Here is a 26,990-nt window from a genome sequence, read left to right as displayed (position 1 = left end):
GAAAGAATCACGTACAATGCTACATAGAATATCCAAATAGAAACTATTCTGCTTCCGATCCATCTACATTATCTTAACCTCAGTGTGTCTTTCTGTTCCTTTTTCTCTCCTGAAAGTAGCTATGTTATCTACATCCTGAAGGGTCTAGGCCCGAAACGTCAGCTTTTGTGCTCCTGAGATGCTGCTGGGCCTGCTGTGTTCATCCAGCCTCACATTTTATTATCTTGGATTCTCTAGCATCTGCAGTTCCCATTATCACTGATACAATTTTAACCTTACTGCGAAGCCTCTTCCAGGGATGCCTAACCTGAAGAAGTTACCCTCCCCTCTGATGAAGGGTCTACCCGAAACGTCAGCTTTTGTGCTCCTGCGATGCTGCTGGGCCTGCTGTGTTCATCCAGCCTCACATTTTATTATCTTGGATTCTCCAGCATCTGCAGTTCCCATTATCACTTATCTACATCCTGTTGTTCGTGAGTTCCATAATCTAAATACTCCTTCAGTCACAAAATTTCTCACTTTCCTCTCACATCCACTGCTTTTTGTGATTTATATAAATCATTAGGATGTGACCATAGAAAATATAATTACTAAGTTTGCAGATGATACCATAATTGGTGGTATAATGGACAGCTAAGAATACCTCAGAGTATAACAGGACCTTGTTCAGACGGGATGATAGGCCAATGGGCCAATGACTGGCAGATAGAGTTTAATTTAGATAAATGTGAGATGCTACATTTTGGTAAGGCAAATCAGGGCAGGACTTGTACACTTAATGGTAAGGTCCTGGGGAGTGTTGCTGAACAAAGAGACCTTGGGAGTGCAGGTTCATAGTTCCTTGAAAGGTGAGTCACAGGTTGATAGGATAGTGGTTGGTATGCTTGCCTTTATTCATCAGAGTATCAGAGTTGGGAGGTCATGTTGTCGCAGTATAAGACATTGGTTCGGCCAATTTTGGAACACTGCATGCAATTCTGGTCTCTCTGCTACAGGAAGGACATTGTGAAACTTGAAAGGGCTCAGAAAAGATTTACAAGGATATCACCAGGATTGAAGGGTTTGAGCTACAGGGAGAGTTTGAATAGGCTGGGTCTATTTTCTGTGGGGCGTCAGCAGCTGAGGAGTGATCTTACAGATATCTACAAAATCATGAGGGACATGGATAGAGTGAATAGCCAAGGTCTTTTCCCCAGTGTAGGAGAGTCCAAAACCACAGGGTACATATTTAGGTAAGAGGGGAAAGATTTGAAAGGGGCCTAAGGGGCAACTTTTTCATGCAGAGGGTGGTGCATGTATAGAACGAGTTGCCAGAGAAAGTGGTGGAGGCAGATACAATTACAAAATTAAAAAGGCATCTGGATGGGTATATGAATGAGGAGGGTTTGTAAGGATATGGGCCAAACGCTGACAAATGGGACGAGGTTAATTTAGGATATTTGGTCAGTATAGACAAGTTGGACTGCAGGATCTGTGGCCATGCTATGGAGAAGGGACGTATCATGGAACCTCCTTATCCATGCTAAAGTCAAAATCTTTTTAAAATGTTGTCAGATCAATTCTACACTTTTCCTGACTAACAAAGAAAAGCCCCAACCTTAATAAAACTTCCCAGTCACTGCAACATTTAATTCTAGTTGCAACTTTGCAAATCATTTTTGTGCTTTCTCCAATGTTTTAATGTTCTTTCTGCAGGGTAAACAGAATTGAGCACAGTGCAAATTGACTAAGGTCTTACACAAGTTTTACATCACTTTCGTACTTCAGAATTCTTAACCCCTTGAAATAAATCCCAGCTTATGGTTAGCATTTTTCATTGCTTGGCAATGTGTTGCAAAATTGTGTAGTATACTCATGAATTGAAAGGCAGGAAGCTAGAATATGTTTGTAAAAGTAAGGAGGGAGAAAATGCAAGGTCCCTTTAAGAGATAGAGTGCTTTTCTAAGCTTGGGAGATTTAAACAGAAAAGGTCTGCAAGCAGTTGCACAGAGAGTTCATGAATTGAAACACATGTATACTGTTAGTAGGCAAACCAGAATTTATACCAAGACAACAAGTTTTTGAATTGAGCCAATTAACTTAAACCAGGTCCTCGGTACAGAAAGCAAATTGTATTTAAATCCGATGGTGTTGACAACCTGGGACCAACCCTAGTGTAAGAAATGGACAGGTCATCAAGGGTATAAAAAAGAGGGTATCTATGCAGAGAGCCAACTGCCATCTGAGGAGAGCCAACTGCCATCTGAAGTGAAACCAAATCCTGCTATCTGAGACATAAACCTGGCTTTTAAACAAAATCATTAAGCACTCTAAAAAGCCCCATCAGAGGTACAATGGCATTTTTAGTTCAAAGCCCTCTAAGAAGAAATTATAAAGAGAACTGCAGAAACAGAAGATGTTCGTGATAGATGATCAACAGAGAAGACAGAATTTTCTGGGAGACACATTCTGCATGAACTTGGTCAGATTCCAAAACAGACTTAGATAAATCTAAGCAGACTTGGGAATTAGTGTCGCAGATCTTTAAATAAAACTTAAGTGAGAAAAATCTATTTAATTTCAGTTACTTGTTGTTGGTTAAATTAAAAATGAGAGAAATGGCTCAACATTGCTAAAAAGGTTCTGGGATTTGAAGATGCATCCCAAATTTGCCAAGAAAGTTTAGAAAGACAGAGGAAGGATATACTGTTAATTTAGCAAACAGGTTAGAATTGGGTTTATCTAGGGATAAGAAAGCTGAAATTGTAATGGAGTTGGTCAAGCACTTAGGTACATCAGATAAGCAGGCAAGTGCAGTGGAGTTAGGAAAAATTAAATTGCAAATGAGACAACTGGAATTAGAAGATAAAGAAAGGGTGAGTAGGTTCTTAGCTGAGCAAAAAGAAAATGAGACAGAAGAGAGGGAGAAAGACGTATCACAGATAATGTGCTCCTGAGATGCTGCTTGGACTGCTGTGTTCATCCAGCTTCACACTTTGTTATCTAAGAGGGAGAAGGACAGTCGGTTTGAATTTCAGAAGTTGCTAATTAGAGAAGAAAATAAATTTAAAAGAATGGAAATTAAGTTAGCAGGTAGGCTTAATGAGGAGAAGAGTGATGATGAGCAAAACCATTGCAGCCAAAGGCATGTGACGGATATATACAAATATGTCAAAACATTACCAAAATTCAACAAAAATGATGTAGAAACCTTTCTCATTTCTGTTGTGAAGCTGGCTAGGCAGATGAATTGGCAGAGACTGTTTGGGTAATGTTAATTCAGACCAAGTTGGTAGGCAGGGCTAGTGAGGTGTTTGCAGCGGTGTCGATGAAGTGTCAACAAATTATTTTGAGAGCCTACAAATCAGTACGAGAAGCATATAGACAGCAGGAAGAAGGAACAAGGTCGGAGTTATGTTGCGCTTGAAAGATTTAAACAGCAACTTGGATATATAGGTGAGTGCATTAAAGATAGGCAAGACATATGAGGATTTTAGAGAGATTATTCTGCTGGAGGAGTTTAAGATCTTACTTCAGAGATGATAAGGACTCATATCGAGGAAGAGTAAATTAACTAAGCAAGAAGAGTTGCCGAGATGGCAGAAAAATATGTACTGGTGCATAAATCAAAATTTTTCTTCCAAATGCAATTTCATTCTGTGAAGGACAGAAATTGGGAAAAAGGGAGATCCTTCAATGAAGATCATAATAGGAACAGTTTGCAACAGGTGAAAAAAGAAACCCAACAGGGTGAAAAGAAAGTGAAAGGCCTCAGGTGTTTTCACTGTAATAGGCTGGGGCGCACAAAGTCACAGTGCTGGTGGCTGAAGAAAGGCACTAGGAAAAAGGATGTGGTAAAAGAGGCTAAACCATTAGTTTAGAGATAATGGGAACTGCAGATGCTGGAGAATCCGAGATAACAAAGTGTGGAGCTGGATGAACACAGCAGGCCCAGCAGCGTCTCAGGAGCACAAAAGCTGACGTTTTGGACCTAGACCCTTCATCAGAAAAGGGGGAGGAGGAGAGGGTTCTGAAATAAATAGGGAGAGAGGAGGAGGCGGGTCAAAGATGGATAGAGGAGAAGATAGGTGGAGAGGAAACAGACAAGGTAAAGATGCAGGGATGGAGCCAGTAGAGGTGAGTGTAGGTGGGGAGATGGGGAGGGGATATGTCAGTCTGGGGAGGACAGACAGGTCAAGGGGGCGAGATGAAATTAGTAGGTAGGAGATGGGGGTGCGGCTTGAGGTGAGAGGATGGTATAGGTGAGTGGAAGAACAGGCTAGGAAGGAGGGGACGAGCTGGGCTGGTTTTGGGATGTGGTAGGCGGAGGGGAAATTTTGAAGCGTGTGAAATCCACAGTGACACCATTGGGCTGCAGGGTTCCCAAGCAGAATATGAGTTGCTGTTCCTGCAACCTACAGGTGGCATCGTTGTGGCACTGCAGGAGGCCCAGGATGGACATATCGTCGAAGGAATGTGAGGGGGAGTTGAAATGGTTCGCGACTGGGACGTGCTGTTGTTTATTGCGAACCAAGCATAGGTGTTCTGCAAAGTGGTCCCCAAGCCTCCGCTTGGTTTCCCCAATGTAGAGGAGGCCACAACGGGTACAGCGGATGCAGTATACCACATTGGCAAATGTGCAGGTGAACATCAGCTAGACGTGGAAAGTCTTCTTAGGGCCATCTTCGGGGGTTGAGGGAGGAGGTATGGGGGAAAGTGTAGCACTGCCTGTGGTTGCAGGGAAAGTGCCGGATGTGGTGGGGTTGGAGGGCAGTGTGGAGCAAACAAGGGAGTCACTGAGAGAGTGGTCCCTCCAAAAAGCAGACAAGGGTGGGGATGGAAAAATGTCTTTGGTGTTGGGGTCGGATTGCAGATGGCGGAGGTGTCGGAGGATGATGCGTTGGATCCGGAGGTCGGTGGAGTGGTAGGTGAGGACGAGGGAGATTCTCTTTTGGCAGTTATTGCAGGGATGGGGTGTGAGGGACGAGTTGTGGGAAATGCAGGAGACACAGTTGAGGGTGTTCTCGACCACTGCAGGGGGGAATGTTGCGGTCCTTGAAAAACAAGGACATCTGAGATGTACAGGAGTGGAATGCCTCATCCTGGGAGCAGATGCGGTGGAGGCAAAGGAATTGGGAATAGTGGTGGCATTTTTGCGTGAAGGTGGGTGGGAGGAGGTGTATTCTAGGTAGCTGTGGGAGTCAGTGGGCTTGAAATGGACATCGGTTTCTAGGTGGTTGCCTGAGATGGAGACAGAGAGGTCCAGGAAGGTGGGGGATGTGTTGGAGATGGTCCAGGTGAAATTGAGGTTGGGGTGGAAGGTGTTGGTGAAGTGGATGAACTTTCGAGCTCCTCGTGGGAGCACGAGGCGACGCCATTACTGTCAATGTAACGGAGTAAGTTGTGGGGTTTAGGGCCAGTGTAAGTACGGAAGAAGGATTGTTCCACGTAACCTGCAAAGAGGCAGGCATAGCTTGGGCCCATGCGGGTACCCATGGCCACCCCCTTTGTCTGTAGGAAGTGGGTGGAATCAAAAGAGGAGTTGTTGAGGGTGAGGACAAGTTCGGCTAGGCAGATGAGGGTGTCGGCAGAAGAGGACTGGTTGGGCCTGTGGGACAGAAAGAAGCGGAGGGCCTTTCGGCCATCTGCACGGGGAATGCAGGTGTATAGAGACTGGACGTCCATGGTGAAAATGAAGCGTTCGGGGACGGGGAATTGGAGCTTCTGGAGGAGGTGGAGGGCCTGGGTGGTGTCATGGACGTAGATAGAGAGTTCCTGGACCAAGGAGGAGAAAATGGAGACCAAATAGGTGAAGATGAAGTTTTTAGCTGAGGTTGTGAAGGAAATCCCAAAAGGAGTCGAGAAGCTTCGGGAAAGTGCACAGCCTAATTACGGGCTCAGTAGTGAAATGGTGCCTGATCTCTACAAAAACATCACCTGCATGGGTATGGTTTACTCAGGAAGAACAGGGGGAGAAAGTAAAGAAGTTAAAGTATTGAAAGATACGGGAGGTGGTCAGTCGCTAATAGTAAGAGATGAAAGTATTGCACTGCTTCCAAACTGTTACCTGAGAGAGTGGTAATCTGTGGAAGAGGGATTTAGCATTCCCCTGTGTAAGGTCAGGTTGGAAAGTCCAATCAATATTGGGGAAGTGACAGTAGGAGTGATTGAAAGAGTGTCACTTTAGGGAATACAGTTTGTTCTTGGAAACAACCTAGCAGGATCAAAAGTGGGAATAATGTCCCTTGTAGTGGAGAAGTTGAAGGAAAACCAGGGAAAGAAAAATACGCTGGAAGTTTTCCAGACAGTGTGGAACAAGATCCCACCATCATAAGTTACAGAAAGAAGGAAAAACCAAAAAGAAGGAACAAAGGAGTTGAGGTCCAGTTAACTGACACTCTGATGAAATGATAAAGGAAAAGCTTGAACAGCTGGAGGATCAGGTAGAGGTGTTTAGCTCTGAAAGATAATGGAGTTACAAAAAAAAAGAGACAATAAAAGATCTTTATCATAAAGTCTACTCGGAAAAAGAAAGAGAATGTATTCCCAAATGTTATTATCTTAAGAATAGAATCCTAAGGCGAAACTGGAGACCTCAGCAGATTAGTGCAGAGGAAAAATGGGCTTAAGTGTACCAGATTGTGTTGCCGACAGTGTACAGGCAGGAAGTATTACAGGTAGCACATGAATTACTGCGAGGAAGTCATTTAGGAATGAGGAAGATTCAGGCTAAAATACAAAACACTTCTATTGGCCTGGATTGCAAGAGGATGTGGTTGAAATTTTGCTGTACCTGTCATATTTGTCAAATGGTAGGAAAGCATCAGGCAGCGATAAAACCAGCACCTTTGATGCCACATTCGAAGAACCTTTCATGCGGGTTATGATTGATAGTGTAGGTCCTCTCCCTCAGCCAAAAGTGGGAACTGGTAGTTGCTAACCCTAATGGAAGTTTCTACCAGATTTCCGGAGGTAATAGGAAGTGTCAAAGCAAAAAAGGATGCGGAAGAGTTGTTTGCTTTCTTTACCTGTTATGGCTACCCAGGGAGATTCAGTCAGACCAAGGGTCCAATTTTACTGCCAAACTATTTAAGGAGGGCTTGGACTGGGTTGGCATCCAACACTTTAAATCAAGTGCGTACTTTCTTGAATCCCAGGGAGCATTAGAAAGGTGGCATCAGACCGTGCTGAGGGCTTATTACCAGGATTCCAAAAAGATTGGAATAAAGGCGTCCCATTTATATTGTTTGCCATTAGAGATGCCTCAAATGAATCAACTCAGTTTACTCCATTTTAATTGATATTTTGACATGGAGTAATAGGGCCTTTAAAACTAATTAAGAAAATATTGACAGGTTTCAGGTCAGAGATGTCACAGCTGGATTATGTATCTGAGGTTAGAGAAAGATTAAACAGAACCAGTGAATTATCTAGACAATATCTGAAGGTTGCACAGCATCTAATGAAGCAAGAAGCAGATAAGAAATCTAAAATTCATGTGTTTGCACGGGGAAAAAGTATTGGTGCTGTTAACAGTGGTAGGAGGTCCCTTCAAAGCAAGGTTTAGCAGTCCCTATCAGATCAAGAAGAAGTCAAGTCAGCTGAATTATCTGGTAAAGATGTCAAATAGGAAAAAACTTTATTGGGCATGTCATGAGCATACGTTGAAACCCTACTACGACAGGGACAGGGAAGCAGAAAAACAGGCATTAGTTAACTGCCACTCAAGAGTGAGGAAGCAAATCCAGCTGATTTGGATTTTGATGTGTCTCAAAGTAAGTTAAATAATGAGGAAGTCCTTCGACAATGAGTTATCTGTATCAAGAACAGAGAACTGAATTGAAAGGCTTGTTGCAGCAATATGAGGATATATGTTGGAATAGAATGGGGAGAACTAATATAATAGTATATGAAGTTAGAGTAGGGAATGTTATTCCGATAGGAAAAAACCCTACAGGCTTAATCGTCTTAATGCCGCACAGGTACAGAAGGAGGCGAAAGTGTTGATCCAAGAAGCATCATCCAGCCGAGTCAAAGTGAGTGGAGTTCGCCGGTCGTGTTGGTTCCAAAGCCTGATGGTACTGAACAATTCTGTGTAGATTATTGAAAAGGCAATGCCATAACTAAATTGGACTCAGAGCCAATTACAAGGCTGGATGACTGTGTGGTAAAAGTTAGACAAGCCACTTATATCACAAAGTTTGACTCACTCAGTGGTTACTGGCAAGTCAGAGAGACTGAAAGAAGTTTCTGTGTTTGTAACCCTAAATGGGCTGTATCAATTTAAAGTAATGCCCTTTGGAATGAAGAGTGCATCAATCACATTCTAAAGCCTGATGAAGAGAGTTGTGGCAGGATTGACAAATTGTGCCATCAATATAGATGACTTGGTGATCTTTAGCCATTCACGGAAAGATCACATGGTGCATTTGGCAAAACTCTTTGAAATACTATGGGAGGCAAAACTGTCTATAAATTTAGCAAAAACTAAATTTGCAAAGGCAGAAGTGATGTTCTTGGGGCACAACATTGGATATGGAATGATGACCCTAAAGAACACGAAGATGAAGGGCACTGAGGAACTTCCAAGACCATCCTCGAAGAAACAGATGCTTCGATTTTTGGGACTGTGCGGATTCTACCAGAGATTAGTGTCAAATTTTAGGAGCGTGGTGGCACTGCTGACAAATTTGCCAAAGAAGAACACAAAATTTCGGTGGACAGAACATTGCCAGGTGGCATGAGAGAATTTAAAAGCCATGTTAACCACTGCACCAGTTTTAGGCACACCAAATTCCTTGAAACCCTGCAAAGTCGGCATCGACACCAGCGATATAGGGGTTGGAACTGTGTTATGCAGGAGGATAATGGTGGAATTGAAAGGTCAATTGGATATTTTTCAAAGAAACTCAATATTCATCAGAGAAAATACTCCACCATTGAAAAAGAGTTAGTGAGTTTGGTACTAACCTTACAACAATTTAATGTTTATGTTATAAACAATGTTTCGGAGATGGTTGGGTATACAGACCACAACGCTCTAACATTTTTTGGAAAGATTTAAAGACAAAAACATGAGCCTATTTCATTGGAGTCTCATGTTACAGACTTATAATTTACAAATTTTACATGTTGCAGGTCACAAAAATGTTACTGCAGAAACGTTATTGCAGGTTTAAAAGAAAATGTGTAGATAAAATAGAAGCGGTAGGGCCAATGGTACATATAAGAACAAAAGAACTAGGAGCAGGAGTAGGCCATCCGGCCCCTCAAGCCGGCCCCTCAAGCTTGCCCCACCATTCAATAAGATCGTGATTGATCTTTTTGAGACTCAGCTCCACTTACCCACCCACACACCATAACCCTTAATTAACTTACTGTTCAAAAATTTAACTACCTTTGCCTTACACACATTCAGCGAGGTAGCTTCAACCACTTCATTGGGCAGGGAATTCCACAGATTCATAACCCTTTGGGTGAAGAAGTTCCTCCTGACCTCAGTTCTACATCTGCTTCCCTTTATTTTGAGGCTATGCCTCCGAATCGTAGTTTCACCTGCTAGCGGAAACAATCTCCCTACCTCACTTTATCTATTCCCTTCATAATCTTATATCTTTCTATAAAATCTCCCCCCATTCTTCTGAATTCCAATGAGTATAATCCAAGCCTACTCAGTGTCTCTTCATAATCCAACCCTCTCAACTCTGGAATCAACTGAGTGAATCTCCTCTACACCCCCTCCAGCGCTAGTATATCTCTTCTCAACTAAGGAGACCAAAACTGCACCCAGTGCTCCAGGTGTGGCCTCACCAGGACCCTATACAGCTGCAGCATAGCCTCCCTGTTTTTAAACTCCATCCCTCGAGCAATGGCAGACAAAATTCCGTTTGCCTTTTTAATCACCTGCTGCACCTGCAATCCCAGCTTCAGCGATTCATGCACAAGGACACCCAAGTCCTTTTGCACAGCAGTGTGCTGCAATTTTTTACCATTTAAAACACAGAATTTTGCTGTTATTCCTACCAAAATGGATGGCTTCACACTTATCAACATGGTACTCCATCTGCCAGACCTTTGCCCACTCACTTAGACAATCTATATCCCTCTGGAGACTTCCAGTGTCTTCTGCACACTTTGCTCTACCACTCACATTAGTGTCATCTGCAAATTTTGACATACCATACTTAGTCCACAACTCCAAATCATCTATGTAAATTGTAAACAATTGAGGCCCCAGGACTGATCCCTGAGGCACACCATTAGCCACTGACCACCAACCAGAAAAACACCCATTTACCCCTACTCCTTGCTTTCTACTGGTCAACCATTCCTCTATCTATGCCAATACATTACCTGTAACTTTATCTGATGTAGCAGCCTTGGTGTGGCACCTTGTCAAATGCCTTCTGGAAATCCAGATACACCACAGCCACAGGTTCCCCATTGTCCACCACGCAAGTAATGTCCTCAAAGAATTCCACCAAATTAGTTAAACATGACCTACCCTTCAAGAACTCATGCTGTGTGTTCCCAATGGGGGAGTTTATATCGAGATGTCTTCTATTTCTTCCTTAAGGAAGAATTAAATTTGATAAAGGCAGCATACATAATACCATGAGTAACAGAATTCAAACAGCTCTTGGAGATAAGAAGGTCTTGGAAAGACCAGGAGTATGCAAATAACTTTTGGAATGTAAATTAATAGGATGCATTGAAAGATCCCAAGGACAAGAGATTACAATATCTGGTAAACATCGTGAGATCATGAGAACCTGGGGCTGTCCCAAGGAATGCCTAGCATTGATTAGGTGTCCCATGGAATTGGGTGTTTGGATTAAAGAGAAGGATAGTGACTATGTTGTATTTGATTACTGTAAAACAAAGTGTACAAAAATGCTGTACGTCTTTGTATGTCATCGATCTCCCTTCCAATTTGGGGAAGTTTCTTTTGACCTCTCCCTGCATCAATTGGTTTGTGCTTGAGTACCGTGGCTCAGTGGTTAGCACTGTAGCCTTACAGCGCCAGGGACCTGGGGTTCGATTCCCGCCTCAGGCGACCGTCTGTGTGAAGTTTGTACAATTCTCCCACTGTCTGCGTGGGTTTCCTCCGGGTGCTCTGGTTCCCTCCCACAATCCAAAGATGTGGAGGTTAGGTGGCTTGGCCGTGCTAAATTGCCTATAGTGTTCAGGGGTGTGTGGGTTATAGGGGGATGGGTCTGGGTGGGATGCTTCAAGGGGCGGTGTGGACTTGTTGGCCCAAAGGGCCTGTTTCCACACTGTTGGGAATCTAATCTAATCTAATCATCTTCCACTTGCCTGAATCCTGTCTGTCTCTGGTCAGGGCGTACGCTCCTACACCATCCATTCACCAAGGGCAAATGTGATATACAAAAATTAGAATATGAGCAACAAAATCAAAAGATGTAAAAATCTACCTGTGTCTGCAAAAACAGTGTGTTTCTGGACCAACTAATTTGCAGTCAATGCCATTGGGTGATGTCCAGCTGACAAACAATCGATTTCGCAATCGTATTGGCAATACTTCCTTCTTATACCTTTCGTACTCCTCTGGTGTGAAAAGGGTGCCACCATCATCTTCACCAACAATTCTATGATCAAAAATAATTAAAATTAAACCTGTAATTATCAATTGAATTGTTCAACAAAAAGTTGCACAGAAAACAGATTCAAACAATTTTAAGTTTCTAAATAAATTGAAGGTATTGCATTGTTAATATTGTGACACTCAAGGAAGTACAATTGTTTTAAAATGTATTGATAGGATGAATCATGTTTGTCTTTTTCCCATTTGTTTATATAAATTTTATAGTTGAGTCACAATAAAAAGCTGAAAAGTTTTTTCAACTTTTGCTTTTGCCATAAAAAATTATTTGCAGCTTCGATTTCTAAATTCAGCCACCCAAGAAGATTCAGTTGGGACTCACTAAAAACCTTACTAGTACAACTTGAGCAACTTTCTTCACATGCTGAGGAGTGGAGTTCAGGACCGAGTAGCAGAAAAGGAATGAGTAAGAGCATTGGCCTATCAGACAGTTGAGGTTCCACAAGGACCACTCAGCTCCTGACCTCACTACAGCTTTGGTCCAAGCATGGACCAAAGAGCTAACTTCCAGAGGTAAGACGGGAATGAATGTCCATGATCTCAAGACATCATTTGACTAAGAATGGCATCAAGGAACTCTAGCAAAACATGGAGACAAAAGGAACGAGGAGGAAAATTCTCAACTAGTTGGAGTCATACCTTGCAAATGAAAGATGATAGTGATTGGTTGAGGTCAATCATCCCAGTCCTAGCACATCACTGCAGGCATGCTTCATGGTAGTGTCTTTTAGGCTCAATATTCTTCAGCTGCTTCATCAATGAACTTCTCTCCACCATAAGGTTATGAGCTTGTGTGTTTATTGATGATCCAGCATTCCTCAGATATTGAAGAAATCTGTGTCCATATACAGCAGGATCAAGATAATATCCAGGTTTAAGCCAATGAGTGACATAGAAGTAAGAGACAATGACCGTCTCAAACAGGAGAGAATCTAAGAATCTTCTCTTGACATTCAATGGCATTACCATCACTGAATTCTCCAACTATCATCATCACAGAGATTATCACTGACCAGAATCTGATCTGGACTAGCCATATAATTACTGAGTCTACAAGAACAGGTCAGAGGCTAGGAATTTTGTGGTGAGTAACTGCCCGACTCCCCACTGCCTGTTCACCATCTATAAGGCAAAGATTAGGGGTTTGATGGAATACTCTCCATTTGCCTGGATGGATATATTTTCAACAACACTCAGGAAGATTGACATCATCCAGGACAAAGCAGCCTGCTTGACCTTCCATCCACCACTGACGCCGACTGGCAGCCATGTGTAATATCTCCAAGATATACTGTACGAACTCAACACGACTCCTTTCATAGCATCTTCCAAACTTGTGACCTTCACCACCGAGAAGAACAAGGGAAACTGATGAATCAGACATCACCTTCTGCAAGCCTAGACCCCAAGGTCTGCGGCGGTTCAAAAACACAGCTCACCACTACCACCCAAGAGCAATTAGAAATGAGTGATAAATGCTGGCCTAGCCAATGATGCCCACAACTCATGTATGAATGAGAAAAAGACAGCTTCCTGACCATCGATCAAGACATGTTATCCCAAACGGATATCAGAGAATGAAACAGTTGTTAGCCTGCATTTGGCAAAGTGCAGCAATGTTACAGAAATAAATTGCAGCCTCACAATTTTTTGATCCACTAAGCAATTGTAATAATAGCTGAAAGGAGCTAAATTTGTTTTTTCCCTGGTATTCACTATGTTAATTCAAAAAACTTGAAGAGGTAACTCATTCGTACAGGAAATTATTTAGACTATATTAGAATGTACCGAAGCATTGCTGACTACATTTGAATGTATTAGGAATGATTTTCAATTGCCCTGTTAATGACTGCACTCATACAAAATAATATATTTCCACAGGATCGGCAAGGTAAAACATATCACATAAGAGAATTAAATAAAAATATTACAGTAAACCAGCAGCAATAGGGAAAAAAAGCTTTCTTAAAAATATGGAATAGAGAGTTCACGTGGCAGCTCCAAGCTAGTCCTTCTACAACCCTACTCAGTCAAACGGTATATCCGTTTCCTTAATCCACAGCTAAATCTTTGTAGTAGGCAGATTGGCAAAACTCCAGAATATTCATCTAATCCAATCTTCATGTTTATATAAAAGCAAAATACCGTGATGTTGGACATATAGAATAGAAACAGAAAGTGCCGGAGAAACTCAGGAAGTCTGGCCGTATCTGTACAAAGTAAGTGGAACAGATGGTGAGGGTGCCTAGGGCAAAGGAAAAGGAGAGTACTAATGTTAGTGCTAATAGTTGCTCTTCAAATACTAGATTTGAAATTTGCACTCCCCAACTTCTCCCCGATCCCTAGTACAGAACCAGAATTTTATCTTGTTTTATATTTAATCATCTCGATCTGTTCTATTTATTGTAAAAAGAAGAGATTAACTAAACTTTGACTCAGAAACTGCTTCCACCTTTCATATTGCTTATGTAAACATTGTTAGCCAGAGGCTGCAGAGAGATAGAAAGAGAGAAAGAAAGGTACAAGTGGCTGTCATCAGTGCCTGGGGACTTGATAGCCAGAAACTGCAGAAAGATAAAAAGAGTGGGGTACCAACTGCCAACATCGCTAACAGGAGGTACTGAATGCAAAGGTGCTGACATGAAGAAAGAAGCAGCTTGTGAACTAAAAATGACCTGTGCCCAATTGCTAATTTGAGCTGATTTAAAACGGTTTGAATAAACTAAGTTCTGCAAAAAGTAAGAAAGATGAAGTAATGCAAAAACCTTATTTGGATGAGAAATGATGAGATAATGTAACCCATATCTCTGGGCCAGGGTCAGTAAGATCAAGGCATGCGATAAGTGAATTAGCCTGAGCCAATGGGAAGAAGACAGCACGACTCGACAAAGATAAGAGAAAGAATAAAAAGAAGATCATTGGGGCACACAGCCAGCGAAAACTCCGAAGTCCAACCCACAGCAGAAGCAGACCCTGCATCAAGGACAAAGTGACAACATCGAGTGCAGCACCCGGCCAGCGTCAGCCGTCATCAGCAGCAGGAGCTATCCTGATCGGATATTAGCTTTTATATTCTGTGACTACTTGGGGAGTGTCAGAGGACTCCAGTGCGTATATAAGTAGGTCCTAATTCAGTATGTGGAAAAATATATAAAATCCAGTTTTGTGCTGAAAGATTTAAATAACATGTGTCTTGTTTAACACACTAATAATTTGTGAGGTTGTGAGAACTGACTCTTCTCATCGCTGTATAAGGTCGATAACTGCAGCCAGTGTTCTCTGGGCTGCGGGCAACATATTATAGTGCCATGACTCGGATCAAATGGTAGAACTCTTCGTTGATTCAACGGAAGGCTTGGGTTGGACCAAGTGGGAGCCTTTGGGCTCAAGGGAAGACCTCTCTGCTGTGTCGGTGGGAGACGTGAGTTGAACCAAATCAGCAGAGGACAGACAGAACCGGAATTTGGGGTTAATCTGTAGCCTCCAATATACAATGATGAATCAGGAGAGAATGGACTGCCCTGATTGAATGGGGCTCCTCTGCAAATGCATAATAGGGAAGTGGCTACAATATGGGAAAACGCAGGTCACACTGGAGACAAGGAAAAGTCTTCTGGGGCAACCCTTTGGCAGGTAGCCCAAGTAAAGATGTCAGACAAGAAGTTTAAGTCAGAACAGAAGGTGGTAGTGATCGGTTGTTTAATGGAGGAATGGGTGGAATGCTGGCAGCTAGCCAAGTCAAAGAAGGTAGAGTGAGAAAGACTAGAGGAAGTGAGTAAGAGAATTCACGATGAGATAGCCTGCCTTACTGAAAGGGTAACCAATCTGCAGGGACAGGGGTGCACAGAATTGGTACATATGAATCGGTACCAGATGCAGTGTGAGAATCTGGTTAGGGAAAGGAGTAAGCAAGAGGGAGAAGTCCAAACAGCTAAAGATGAGATGGAAGATTAGAGGCAAAAATATAATGATTTAAAATCTGCGATGAACATGATTCAGAGAGCAGCTCAGGAGGAGTACTGCCACGGATCACACAAAATGTCAAAGACAGGTAAAGAAGTTGCAAGTTAAGGCAGCCGCGCAGAGAAGCACAACATGCACCTATGCATCTGAAAGAAGTGAGGAAGGCAGTGAAGTGGATATACATTGGGATGATTTAGCAGACGAAACAGCTTGGTACAGTCATGATGATGGAGAGCCTCCACCAGAGGATCTAGTGCCAGCTTATGATCCAGGGTCGGAGACCCCGTCAGCTCCAACCTTGATGGGGTCCCCATTGTAACCACTAGAGGAGATTATGAGCAGCTGGTCAGATGGTAGAAGGTGAGAGAGTAGTATATTTCACCCCATTGGGGGGGTACAGCAGTTGATGGACATTGCGAAAGATATTGTGACATGCGCACCTGGGGTCGATCCTCAGGAACTGTTCCGAGTGGTCAGTCACCAGAGGGAAATACACAGTTTAGATGATGCTGAAGAAAGAGGGCATTAGAGCAGTTTGTTCCCACTGATGACATGCGCACAGAGGCTTGAGTAGTCAGGACGATGGTTAGAGCCTGGGATTGGGAAACAACAAAATTTCTGTAAACTTCTGGGGTAAGAGTGACACCTGTTAAAGATCAGGCAAGAATCTAGACAAATGAAGGGAGAAAATCTACTCAGATGGTACCCGCCAGCCTTTCCAACAGTGGGAAGTAGTAGAGGTAGAGGGAAAGTCTCAGGAACAGGGGAAAGTGGAGTGTCTAGGTGATACAATTGTGGCCAAGAGGGACATTTTGTAAGAGAACACCCAAATCCAATACGAGAAAATGCAGTTCAGGGGGGCCAGTGCCTACCAATGGAGGGATCGAACGGACCCAACTCTCAGTGTGATGTAACGGAGATACTACCATCTTTGCAGATGTACCCCAAACTACAATGACAGTCACAGGCTTCTCCATTATTAGATTAGATTACCTCCAGTGTGGAAACAGGCCCTTCGGCCCAACAAGTCCACAATGCCCCTTGAAGCATCCCACCCAGACCCACCCCCCTATAACCCACACACCCCTGAACACTACGGGCAATTTCCCACGACCAATCCACCTAGTCTGCACATCTTTGGGCTGTGGGAGGAAACCAGTGCACCCAGAGGAAACCCATGCAGACACAGGGAGAACGTGCAAACTCCACACAGACAGTTGCCCGAGGCTGGAATCGAACTCGGGTCCCTGGTGCTGTGAGGCTGCAATGCTAACCACTGAGCCACCGTGCCGCCCAATTATGGGTATGTAATGCGCGGTGGGATAAAACAGGGAGACCCCGAGTGAATGGTAGGGTTGGAGGCCGCTCTGTCACATTCCTTTGGGGCACTGGGGCATCCTGAACCACAATCAATACTACCCATGTTAATGACACAAGTTGGAAAATTCAAAGTAAAATCATTCTAAACAGATTCACAGGACATTTGCAAGTGGGACATGTAACTGTATCACTGGAGTTAATGTGGGAGGCATAGTATTAAGCATTCAGTAGTCCTTATCAAACTACCTAGGAAACAACAACATATCTTAGGGAGTGACGAGTAGCCAAAGTAGGACTCTGTTTTAATCCTGTTAATTGCATGATTTGGCAAATGCCTGAAGGTATGAGTGAAAGCTGCACACATCCCAGTGGGGGAATATCAGAACAAGATATACATGGTTGGGAAAACACGGATAAAGCCGTGGAGATGCGTGATGATCATGAAATGCAACAACTCATTGTACAGCACTCAACATAATTTGGTTCACATAAACATGACTTTGGGAAGATGGCTTGGAGTATGTGTACATGTGACCATGGGTCCAGATCCCAAATCACAGAAGCAGTATTGTTTTCCATAGAAGAGCTCGGGAAGGTAATACAGAGTTTGCTGCAACAAGGGATACTAACACTGGTAGTTTCACAATTCCAATGAAGATGTGTTGTGCCGTGAGGAAACCAGAGGGTAGCTGGCGACTAACAATAGACTACAGGGCACTGAATGAGGCCAAAATATTAACTTCCCCAACTGTAGCAACTCGCCCAGAAACAGTAGTCACACAAAATGAGATGTGCAATGGTTCATGGCATTGCACATAAGTAGCAGGTTTTTGGTCAATCCCAATGGAGAAAGCATGCCAAATGTGCGTTTACTTTCCGAGACCAGCAATATATGTGGAACATCCTGTTACAGGGATTTCATAATTCTCCATCCATATTTTACCTACGTCTAAGAGAGAGGTTAAAACGGTTCTCGAAACCTGAGTATCTGGACGACTTGCTTCTATAAAGTGAAACTAAAGAGGAATATTATTAGCTGCTAAGTGAACTGCTGCAGCTGTTGTATGAATTGGATCTGAAAGTATTCTGTAAGAAAGCACAGATAATAAAACAGAAAGTGATTTACTTGGAAATGATTCTGCCACCGGGGAAGAGTGAAATTGACAAAAGAGGCGGTCTGCAGACTCCCTGTCCCGCGGGATGTCAAAGGGTTAAGATCCTTCTTGGGCTTATTAAGGTATTGAAAGGACCATGTTGATGGATTCACTACAAAAGCAGCTCCATTGATGGGAGTTATCGAAAAATAATATGGCCTGGGAGTGGAAACCAGAACACACACAGGCCATTGGAGCTCTGAAGCAAGAATTAGCTGATGTTAGCGAGTTTTGAGAAGATTTGTAGCTCAGGTTGAGGTTCTGGATGTGAGTTTGCTCGCTGAGCTGGAAGGTTAGTTTTCAGACGTTTCGTCACCATTCTAGGTTTGTTGATGGAGTTCCGGTTGGAATGCCATGCTTCTAGGAATTCTCGAGCGTGTCTCTGTTTGGCGTGTCCTAGGATGGATGTGTTGTCCCAATCAAAGTGGTGTCCTTCCTCATCTGTATGTAAGGATACGAGTGATAGTGGGTCATGTCGTTTTGTGGCTAGTTGATGTTCATGTATTCTGGTGGCTAGCTTTCTGCCAGTTTGTCCAATGTAGTGTTTGTCACGGTTCTTGCAAGGTATTTTGTAGATGACGTTTGTTTTGTATGTTGTCTGTATAGGGTCTTTTAAGTTCATTAGCTGCTGTTTTAGTGTGTTGGTGGGTTTGTGGGCTACCCTGATGCCAAGAGGTCCGAGTAGTCTGGCTGTCATTTCGGAAATGGTGACGAAACGTCTGAAAACTAACCTACCAGCTCAGCGAGCAAACTCACATCCATTAGCTTATGTGTCCGCTCTTAAAACCCCAAATCCAAATGCACCATTTTCATTGGAGGTAGCCACCACAGACACCACCCTCTCAGCAGTTTTGTTACATGAAATGCACTGGAAATTAAGACCAGTAGCATACCCTTCACGCATGCTCTCACAAGTAGGGCAGGGTACACAGCATGTGAAAAGCAACTGCTAGCTGTCTACTGGGTGTTGCAGCATTTTACCGATATAGTGGGGCTGAACCCACTTACAATATGAACAGAACATATCCCCGTACAGCTACTATTAGATTGAAGGATTAATGATGGTTCAGCTGGCGAAAATAGAATTGCTACATGGAAACTGTTGTTACAGTGGAGGGATATCACTGTAAAAAGAGTTAAAGCCACCACCATTTTGGTTTCAAGGCCCCATTTGTATCAAAACAATTGGGACAGGGTAAGATAGGGTCCGAAAGCAGGGAGGCAAAGGAGAAAGGAAAGGAAGAACCACACTTCAATTTTTTTGTGAATGGTTTCTCTTCAGTATAGGTCAGAGAAAGAAAAACTGGGTGTGGAATATTCATGGAGGATGAGAACGGACAGTAAAGATATAGCGTCACTCTAAAGTTACCTAGAACCATGAGTACACAGACAGCAGAGTTGGCAGCGATCACTTATGTGGTCGGCCACCCAGGACTCTTTCCACCCGGATCAGTTATATACTCTGACAGCATGTATATCTGTAATAGCCTCACAGAATATTTGCCCCTATGGAAGGCGAGAGGATTTGTCTCAGCAGATGGAAAGCCTCTTCCCTCAGCTCCACTGCTATGATACTTCTTTGAAGAAATACGAGGGACAGGATGTGGGGTCACGAAGGCAAAAGCTCGCTCAAAATTATCTCACAGGTGAACCAGGGAGACTGCTGAGTTAGACAAATAAGGCACTGTTAAAGGGCAGGAATGGTAGCCACCAATTGAAGAAACAGTGGTGAACGGTCAGGGGGGGGTGTGGTCAGCAAGAGAAACAAGTCAAGGTAATAGATTTACAACAGGAGCAAGAGAAAGACGGGGAATTGAAAAAAAACTAATAGAAGGAGCAGAATCGGACATGTATAAAGTACAGAAGGGAATCTATGTCCAGTTCGGAGTCATTTTAATGAAGGAAAATTTGTGGTGCCAGAGCAGGGACAAAATGCAATAATTCACTGATACAATGATTTATGGAGTCATAAAGGGATGGAGAATACCCAGGATAAGATAAAGGAGGTGTGTTGGTGGCCTGGAATGAAAAGTGATGTGGAACAATTTGTTACAAATTGTTTGACCTGCACACAGCATAACCCCGTTAACAATATTAAGAAAGGGACCCTCTGACATACTAGACCAATACAAGGGCCATTGACTAACTTACAAATAGACTATATAGGAACCCTACCTCTGACTCCAGGAGGATACAGGTACAGTCTAGGAACTGAGAACACCTTTACCGCATGGGTGGAAGCTTTCCCCACCAAAACAAACACAGCCAGAAATACGTTTTGGAATGAATATTCATTCGTTGGGGTATACCACGAAGCATAGAATCAGACCAACAGACAGATTTTATGGCCCAAATAATGTAAAATGTAATGACACTTCTCGGGATCAGACAGAGATTCCACATACCCTAAAGATGGGAGTCTCGTGAAATGGTAGAAAGGATGAATCGGACATTGAAAAATATGTGGCTAAAATGGTGCAACAGCATCAGACAACCCAGTAGGTTGTTCTGCCCTGTGTGTTAATGATACTGAGGAACACTGTGACTTTGTCAACAGGCTACACTCCTTAAAAGTCCATAACGGGAAGGGACATGAGAGGAATGGAGTGCTTGGTAGGTTTGGACTTGTCTGAGCCTGAGATAGACAATATTATATTGTAAAACAGTTGGTAGAAACAGTAAAGGAAATAAACTACATAGCAGCCCACCAAAAAGGGAACAGGAAGCCGCAAAGTGAAGGCCTATTTCTATGTAAAAGCCAGCCCGATAGAATTGAGTCCCAGACAAAGAGTAATGATAGGAATGCACCAACCAACCTCATTCTTGAGTCCAAAGTTCACCGGTCCTTATGAGATAGTAGATAGGGCTAGCCCATCCGTATACAAGGTAATGGTGCCAGGCAAGAGTAGCTGGTATTATATCAATCAGGTAAAGTTAGCAGGAGAGAAACAAGCTAGCCACAATCGGCATGTGATGTTCGATGCTAACAATATTCTGAGTTCTCAAGGTCAGAGACAGGGCCAATTACAGATATCCAAAGAGATAACTGGAAGGCGACCTGTTATTGGCCATCCACATATGAAGGATTGCCAAGGAAAGCAATGAAAGAAAAACAGAAAGGGTAGAGAAAGTAAGTGGGTCAGATGAAATAAATGGTTAGAACCTGAAACAGATTGGAAACAGGGGACAGATGATTTAGATCAGGGAATGGATAACCTAGGCTTATAGTAGTGATAAGAAAGAAACTGTAAATAACAGCAGAAATTACACTTGTATGTTACAGGTCTACCCTGTCTACCCAGGATGAGCGGAGTAATACATTTTGTCACTATTAGGCTGATCATGCTTGAAACTACGACTGAACCAGCATTGGAATCATAACGATGAGTGCTTGTGCCTCTGGCAGCATCAATGCTGGAAGAATATCCCGTGATCAAGAACACCACTGGTCCACAGCACAAGATAATACAAACTAATAAAGGAAGCAGAGGGGACTTAAAAATCTGTATTATACAGGAGTGGATAGGTTGACATGCATAGGAAAGACATCAGGTGTACGAGATGGAACAGGGGTATATTTCTCATGCAACAGAGTTCTGAAAGCGACACAGGCAATAATCTGAGAAGGACAAATAATTTGTCAATTTATAGGTCCATTTATTGAGCAACCATTTGGGACTTACCGTCGTGTTAAAGTTATGGTTCATTGGGATTGCACCAATGTGAATGTAGACTGGGGTACTGACACATAGAAAAGACTGTCTGGGCTGGCTTTCCAAGGCAATTCAAGAAAATTGGTTGAATCATCATCAGTTGTACAAGGGATGCCATGATACAGGAGGGGGATAGCAAAAAAAGGGCATTGATAGTACCAGACAGTGGTTTTCTTGGGCGCTGGGGCCCTTCATAATTTTCAGGGCCCGTAAGAAACTTATTACCCCACATCCTCCAGTGATTAAAATCACACCAGAACCTGGATGAAGTGAATCTCAGTACATGATGGGAGGTGTGGGTGTAGTGCAAGAGGAGACAGGAGAATCTGTCACTTTGGTACCAGGATACCGGCATGTCCAGGTCATCTTTAATTTAACTGAAATGACTGCACCAGAATGCTGCCCGTCTGCCACAAAACAATTATTTGTCCACCTCCTTGATGAATAATTGAGCAGGAGTGAAATTAATTCCAACAAAAATAGAAAGAAAAGAGGACTATTGGAGTGGGCAGGGGCAGGATATGCATCAAGGCTGGCAAGCATCAACACCTTATACATAGCAGAATGAGAAAGTCAGATACAATCCCTCCAGCACAAAATGCAGATCATTACTGGGGGAGGTTATTTAGACCAGACTCTGATCAACCAGGTGGCCTTGGATGTGTCACTAGTCACCCTGGACACTGTTAAATTTCCAAAATCACTACAGGATACAACGAATTTAATCACTGATTGTGTGGCCAATACTTTGAGGAGGCCCATAAGGCTGAGGTGTGTATCAGATATACTAGCTGGGTATTAACTATGATCGGGACTAATTTGTCACAGTTGCATGCTCACCAAGTCCCAGACTGAGTATTGGATAACAGTTAATAAAGTGGGTTGGAGAAAAGGAACCCCTATATCACTTCAGAATTTTGACTTTAACTAAGAGGGTGTTAGGTACTTGTGACAATGATAAAGGGATGCATTACACTGGATAATAAAATGTGAGGCTGGATGAACACAGCAGGCCCAGCAGCATCACAGGGGCACAAAAGCTTTTGTGGTCCTGAGATGCTGCTGGGCCTGCTGTGTTCATCCAGCCTCACATTTTATTATCTTGGATTCTCCAGCATCTGCAGTTCCCATTATCACATTACGCTGGAGCAGTGTTTTATATTCCCCGACATGGAAATAATTTGACTTACCCTTTAAAAAGAGTTCACAATGTGAGAAAGTACCATGAAGGTACTTGGATATCTTTAAGTAACCCACCAGCTCATGCTATTGTAATGGATGGTGCTGGTAAAGGGTAGATTTATCAAAATGTCACCAAGGAGGGGATCACTGGGCCTGTTGTGACCAGACAATGAGGCAGAAGCTTAGAGATTGCGGTTTCAGTACCTGTGAAAACTGTTTATTATTCATTCTGCCTGTTAGTAACCAGTCTTTTTTACAATATGCCCTTGTGGTGGAAACACGTCACATAACCACATTAGCTATGAACTCTATCAAGGGACGAAGACATTGCCTCTCAAAGGACACAACGTGGCTATTATTAATGTGACCTCTGATTTGATGATTGGACAAACGCTGCCCCAGCCAATAATCAGAGTGGTGATAAGAGAAAACCACATGATCTAACATACCAATACAGACCAAGATTTGGAGAGGTAGTCGGAACTGCCGATGCTGGAGAATCCAATGTAACAAGGTGTAGAGCTGGATGAACACAGCAGGCCAAGCAGCATCAGAGGAGCAGGAAAGCTAACATTTCGGGTCAAGACCCTTCTTCAGAAATGGGGGAGGGGGAGGGGATTCTGAATTAAAATAGGGAGAAAGGGGGAGGCGGATAGAAGATGGATAGAGGAGAAGATAGGTGGAGAGGAGACAGACAGGTCAAAGAGGTGGGGTTGGAGCCAGTAAAGGTGAGGTTAGGTGAGGAGTTAGGGAGGGGATAGGTCAGTTCAGGGAGGACGGACAGGTCAAGGAGGTGGGATGAGGTTGGTAGGTAGGACATGGGGGTAAGGCTTGACATGGGAGGAGTGGAGACATGGGAGGAAGGACAGGTTAGGGAGGCGGGGACGAGCTGGGCTGGTTTTGGGATGCGATTGGGGGAGGGGAGATTTTGAAGCTTGTCAAGATCACATTGATTGTTCTGACTGAACTACAACCCATCCCGCACCTGACAGCCGATTGGACAATTATAGTGGGTGAGGCAAAAGAAATAATTCATCAATGGACCTAACGCACTAAAATAATTAGAACTGATGCTGAAAAAGGAAAGTAGTTGCAGGACCCTAGGTTGTGGGATAGATTCTGGAATTGGGAACCAGTGTTCAAATACATCCATGAGTTAGAATTCTGTTGAATGCTGCTGTAGTAGCAATTCTATGTACATTAGTAATCGTCATAGTCAATGTATGTCCACCTTATAAGGTGAAAAAATGAAACTGTATGAAGATTAGAACACTGTGGATGTGGTACATCTGTTGGGGAATACTGATAGTCCGAGTTATGCTCCACAGAAAAGGGACAAAGAATGATCCCAAGATAAGTAGCTTTGGATCAAGAAAGGGGAGATGTTGGCCAGAGGCTGCAGAGGGCTAGAAAAAGAGAGAGAACAGTATAAACTGCCAGCATCGCTGCCTGGGGAAATGTTAGCCAGAAGTTGCAGAAAGATAAAGAGTGAGAAGGGTACCAGCTGCCAACATCGCTAAAAAGAGGTACTGAATGCAAAGGTGCTGGCATGAAGAAAGAAGCAGCTTGTGAACTAAAAATGGACTGCACCCAGGTGCTAGTTTGAGCCAATTTAAACTGATTTGAATTAACTAAGTTCTGCAAAAAGTAAGAAAGATGAGATAATGCAAAAGCCTTGTTTGGATGAGAAATGTTGAGATAATGCCACCTATATCTCTGGGCCAGTGCCAATAAGGTAGAGACATGTGATAAGTGAATTAGCCTGAGCCAATGGAAAGAAGACAGCATGACTTGACAGAGATAAGAGAAAAAACCTTGGGGCACACAGCCAGCAAAAACTCCAGAGGCAAACCATAGCAGAAGCAGATCCTACATCAAGGATGTGGTGATGACATCAAGTGCAGCACCTGGCCAGCCTCAGCCCTCGATAGGATATTGGCGTTTATATCCTGAGACTACTTAGAGAGTGTCAGAGGACTCCAGTGGGTGTATAAGTAGGTCCTAGTTCAGTTTGTGGGAAAATATATAAGATCCAGTTTTGAGATAAAACATTTAAGAAACATGTGCCTTGTTTAAATACACGAATAAAGTAATTTGTGAGGTTACCAGAATTGACTACTCTCTGTATAAGCTGATAACCGGAGTTGGTGTTTTCTGGGCTCTCGACAACAATGTATTTAAATACATAATTTCATAAGAAAGATCTTCAAGCGTTAAAGCTTTCATGCAGATGGAACTGATTTCCCTGTTCTTTCATTCTTTAAGTTTTTGCCCTCTGCCATAAAAGGTGCAACTTTGATTGCTTATTCATCCTTTGTGGCATAGTATTCTGTATTACAAGCCAGATAAGAAAATTTGTTGTCACCCTTCCACCATTCTCAGAGATTATGTAAAATTAACAACACCTCATTAATTACTGCCAAAACAATGGATTTATCCTTACTCGTGCACAAAATCTTCTTAATTTGAATATGTTTTATGAAATCTACTCTTAGCTTCCTCTGTCTGGGGAATATAATGCCACTGCCTGCTGTCTCATCAGAACTAACTTTTCATTTTATCCTGATGGTATAATGCTGTGGACTGAAATGCAACCTTGTGCCAATAGCCACAGAATGATGCTAACTAAGATTCAAACCAGGCCAATGGGACTATTGCACCAGACAGACCTCAGTCTCTAAAAGACTCAAGTCCCAGACAAATCCCAATCCTTGCCAGACTCCAGTTTCATACAAATCCAAGTACTAGACAGACCCTGACCCCAGATAAAACTATTTCTAGTCAGATCCCAACCCCTGGCCAGATCCCAATTCCAGTAAAATCAAAGTACCAAACAAATGTAAATACCAGATGGGACAAGTTCCCAGATAAACTTTAATCCAACACATACATCAATCGCAGAGGCACTCTGATCTTAGCCAAATCATGGTCCCAAACATATCCCAATTCCAGGCACACCTTAATGCCAGACAGACCCCAATCTTAGACATATCCAATTTCCAGGCAGATCCCAATCCTATAGACAATCCAATCCCAGATAGACGTTAATCCCTGGCAGACACCAATCCTGAAGACATCCTAATCCCAGACAGACACTCCAACCCAGAGACACCCAGTCCCAGGCAGACCCTAATCCTGATCCCAGAGAGACCCCAATCCAGAGACACCCCATTCCCAAACAGACCTTAATCCCAAACAGACCCTGAACCCAATCCCAGAGAGACCCCAATTCAGAGACACGCCATTCCCAAACAGACCTTAATCCCAGACAGAGCCTACTACCAGGCAAACTCCAATCCCAGACAGAGTTTAATTCCAGGCAGACCTCAATCTCAGAGAAACCTCAATACCGGACATTCTCTTATGCAAAGGCAGACTGCAGTCCCAAACAGACAGATTCTGGGCAGATACAGCAAGACCTCCGGAACATGTTTGCTTCACGGGTGGCTGGACCTTGGCTCCACAGGATGAACCCGTGTAAACAGCAGCGTCCTCCCAGTGATTTCACCCCCGTGTCACGGCGCGGAGCTGGGCTCTGGGCGTGGTGAGTGTGGGCCGCTCTCTCCGTCTTTGCTCAGGCCAGGACTGGACACAACTCGGGGTCCGGTCCACACACACATATAAGCGGATGGAGCCGTGCCAAGCGGTTTCTAACCTCCGATATTCGACATAAGAATCGACAGCGGCCGCCGCCTCCTCGTTCAAACTGATCCGCTCCATCCGCCTGTTGCTGAGCAACGGATCACCCAGCAACCAGAAGGACACGAGGGTGAAGAGGGTACACACGGTGAACACAGACAATGCACTGAAGATACTATTACAGAGTACATCGTGAACTGAGTATACGATTAATATACTAAGTGCTACACGGAGCACGAAATTTAATACAATGTATAAATATTCACAGTATGTGACATAAGCAATACGCACAATTTACAACAAACGCAGTGAATACAACACTGACCCGAATGCAATATATTCGTAGTATTCACAAAGTTCATAGTAAATGTACTGTGCAGAATGTGGAGTAAATTTAATACAATTTACACAGTGTAG

The 26,990-nt window shown here is 43.2% G+C and overlaps 1 protein-coding gene across 2 annotated transcripts in view; it reads right to left on the bottom strand.

The window, feature by feature from the left end:
- fam221a (family with sequence similarity 221 member A) overlaps nt 1–26,716 on the bottom strand; it is a 60,749-nt gene extending 34,033 nt beyond the window's left edge. The window contains exons 1-2 of one of the 2 annotated variants that reach the window (XM_048563637.2): nt 26,590–26,716; nt 11,415–11,588 (exon numbers count right to left, since the gene is read on the bottom strand). In XM_048563637.2, coding sequence (XP_048419594.1) covers nt 11,415–11,588; nt 26,590–26,654 — 239 coding nt within the window. In that variant the 5' untranslated portion in view covers nt 26,655–26,716. Of the gene's footprint in view, nt 1–11,414; nt 11,589–26,259; nt 26,317–26,589 lie in introns of those variants that run through there. The other variant, XM_048563644.2, reaches the window with a different exon arrangement.
- Nucleotides 26,717–26,990: the final 274 nt, after the last annotated feature.

Source organism: Stegostoma tigrinum, chromosome 2, assembly GCF_030684315.1.
Source record: "Stegostoma tigrinum isolate sSteTig4 chromosome 2, sSteTig4.hap1, whole genome shotgun sequence".
Lineage (NCBI taxonomy): Eukaryota > Metazoa > Chordata > Chondrichthyes > Orectolobiformes > Stegostomatidae > Stegostoma > Stegostoma tigrinum.
The sequence above is the reverse complement of the archived record's forward strand: the minus strand, read 5'-3'. Positions and strand labels throughout refer to the sequence as shown.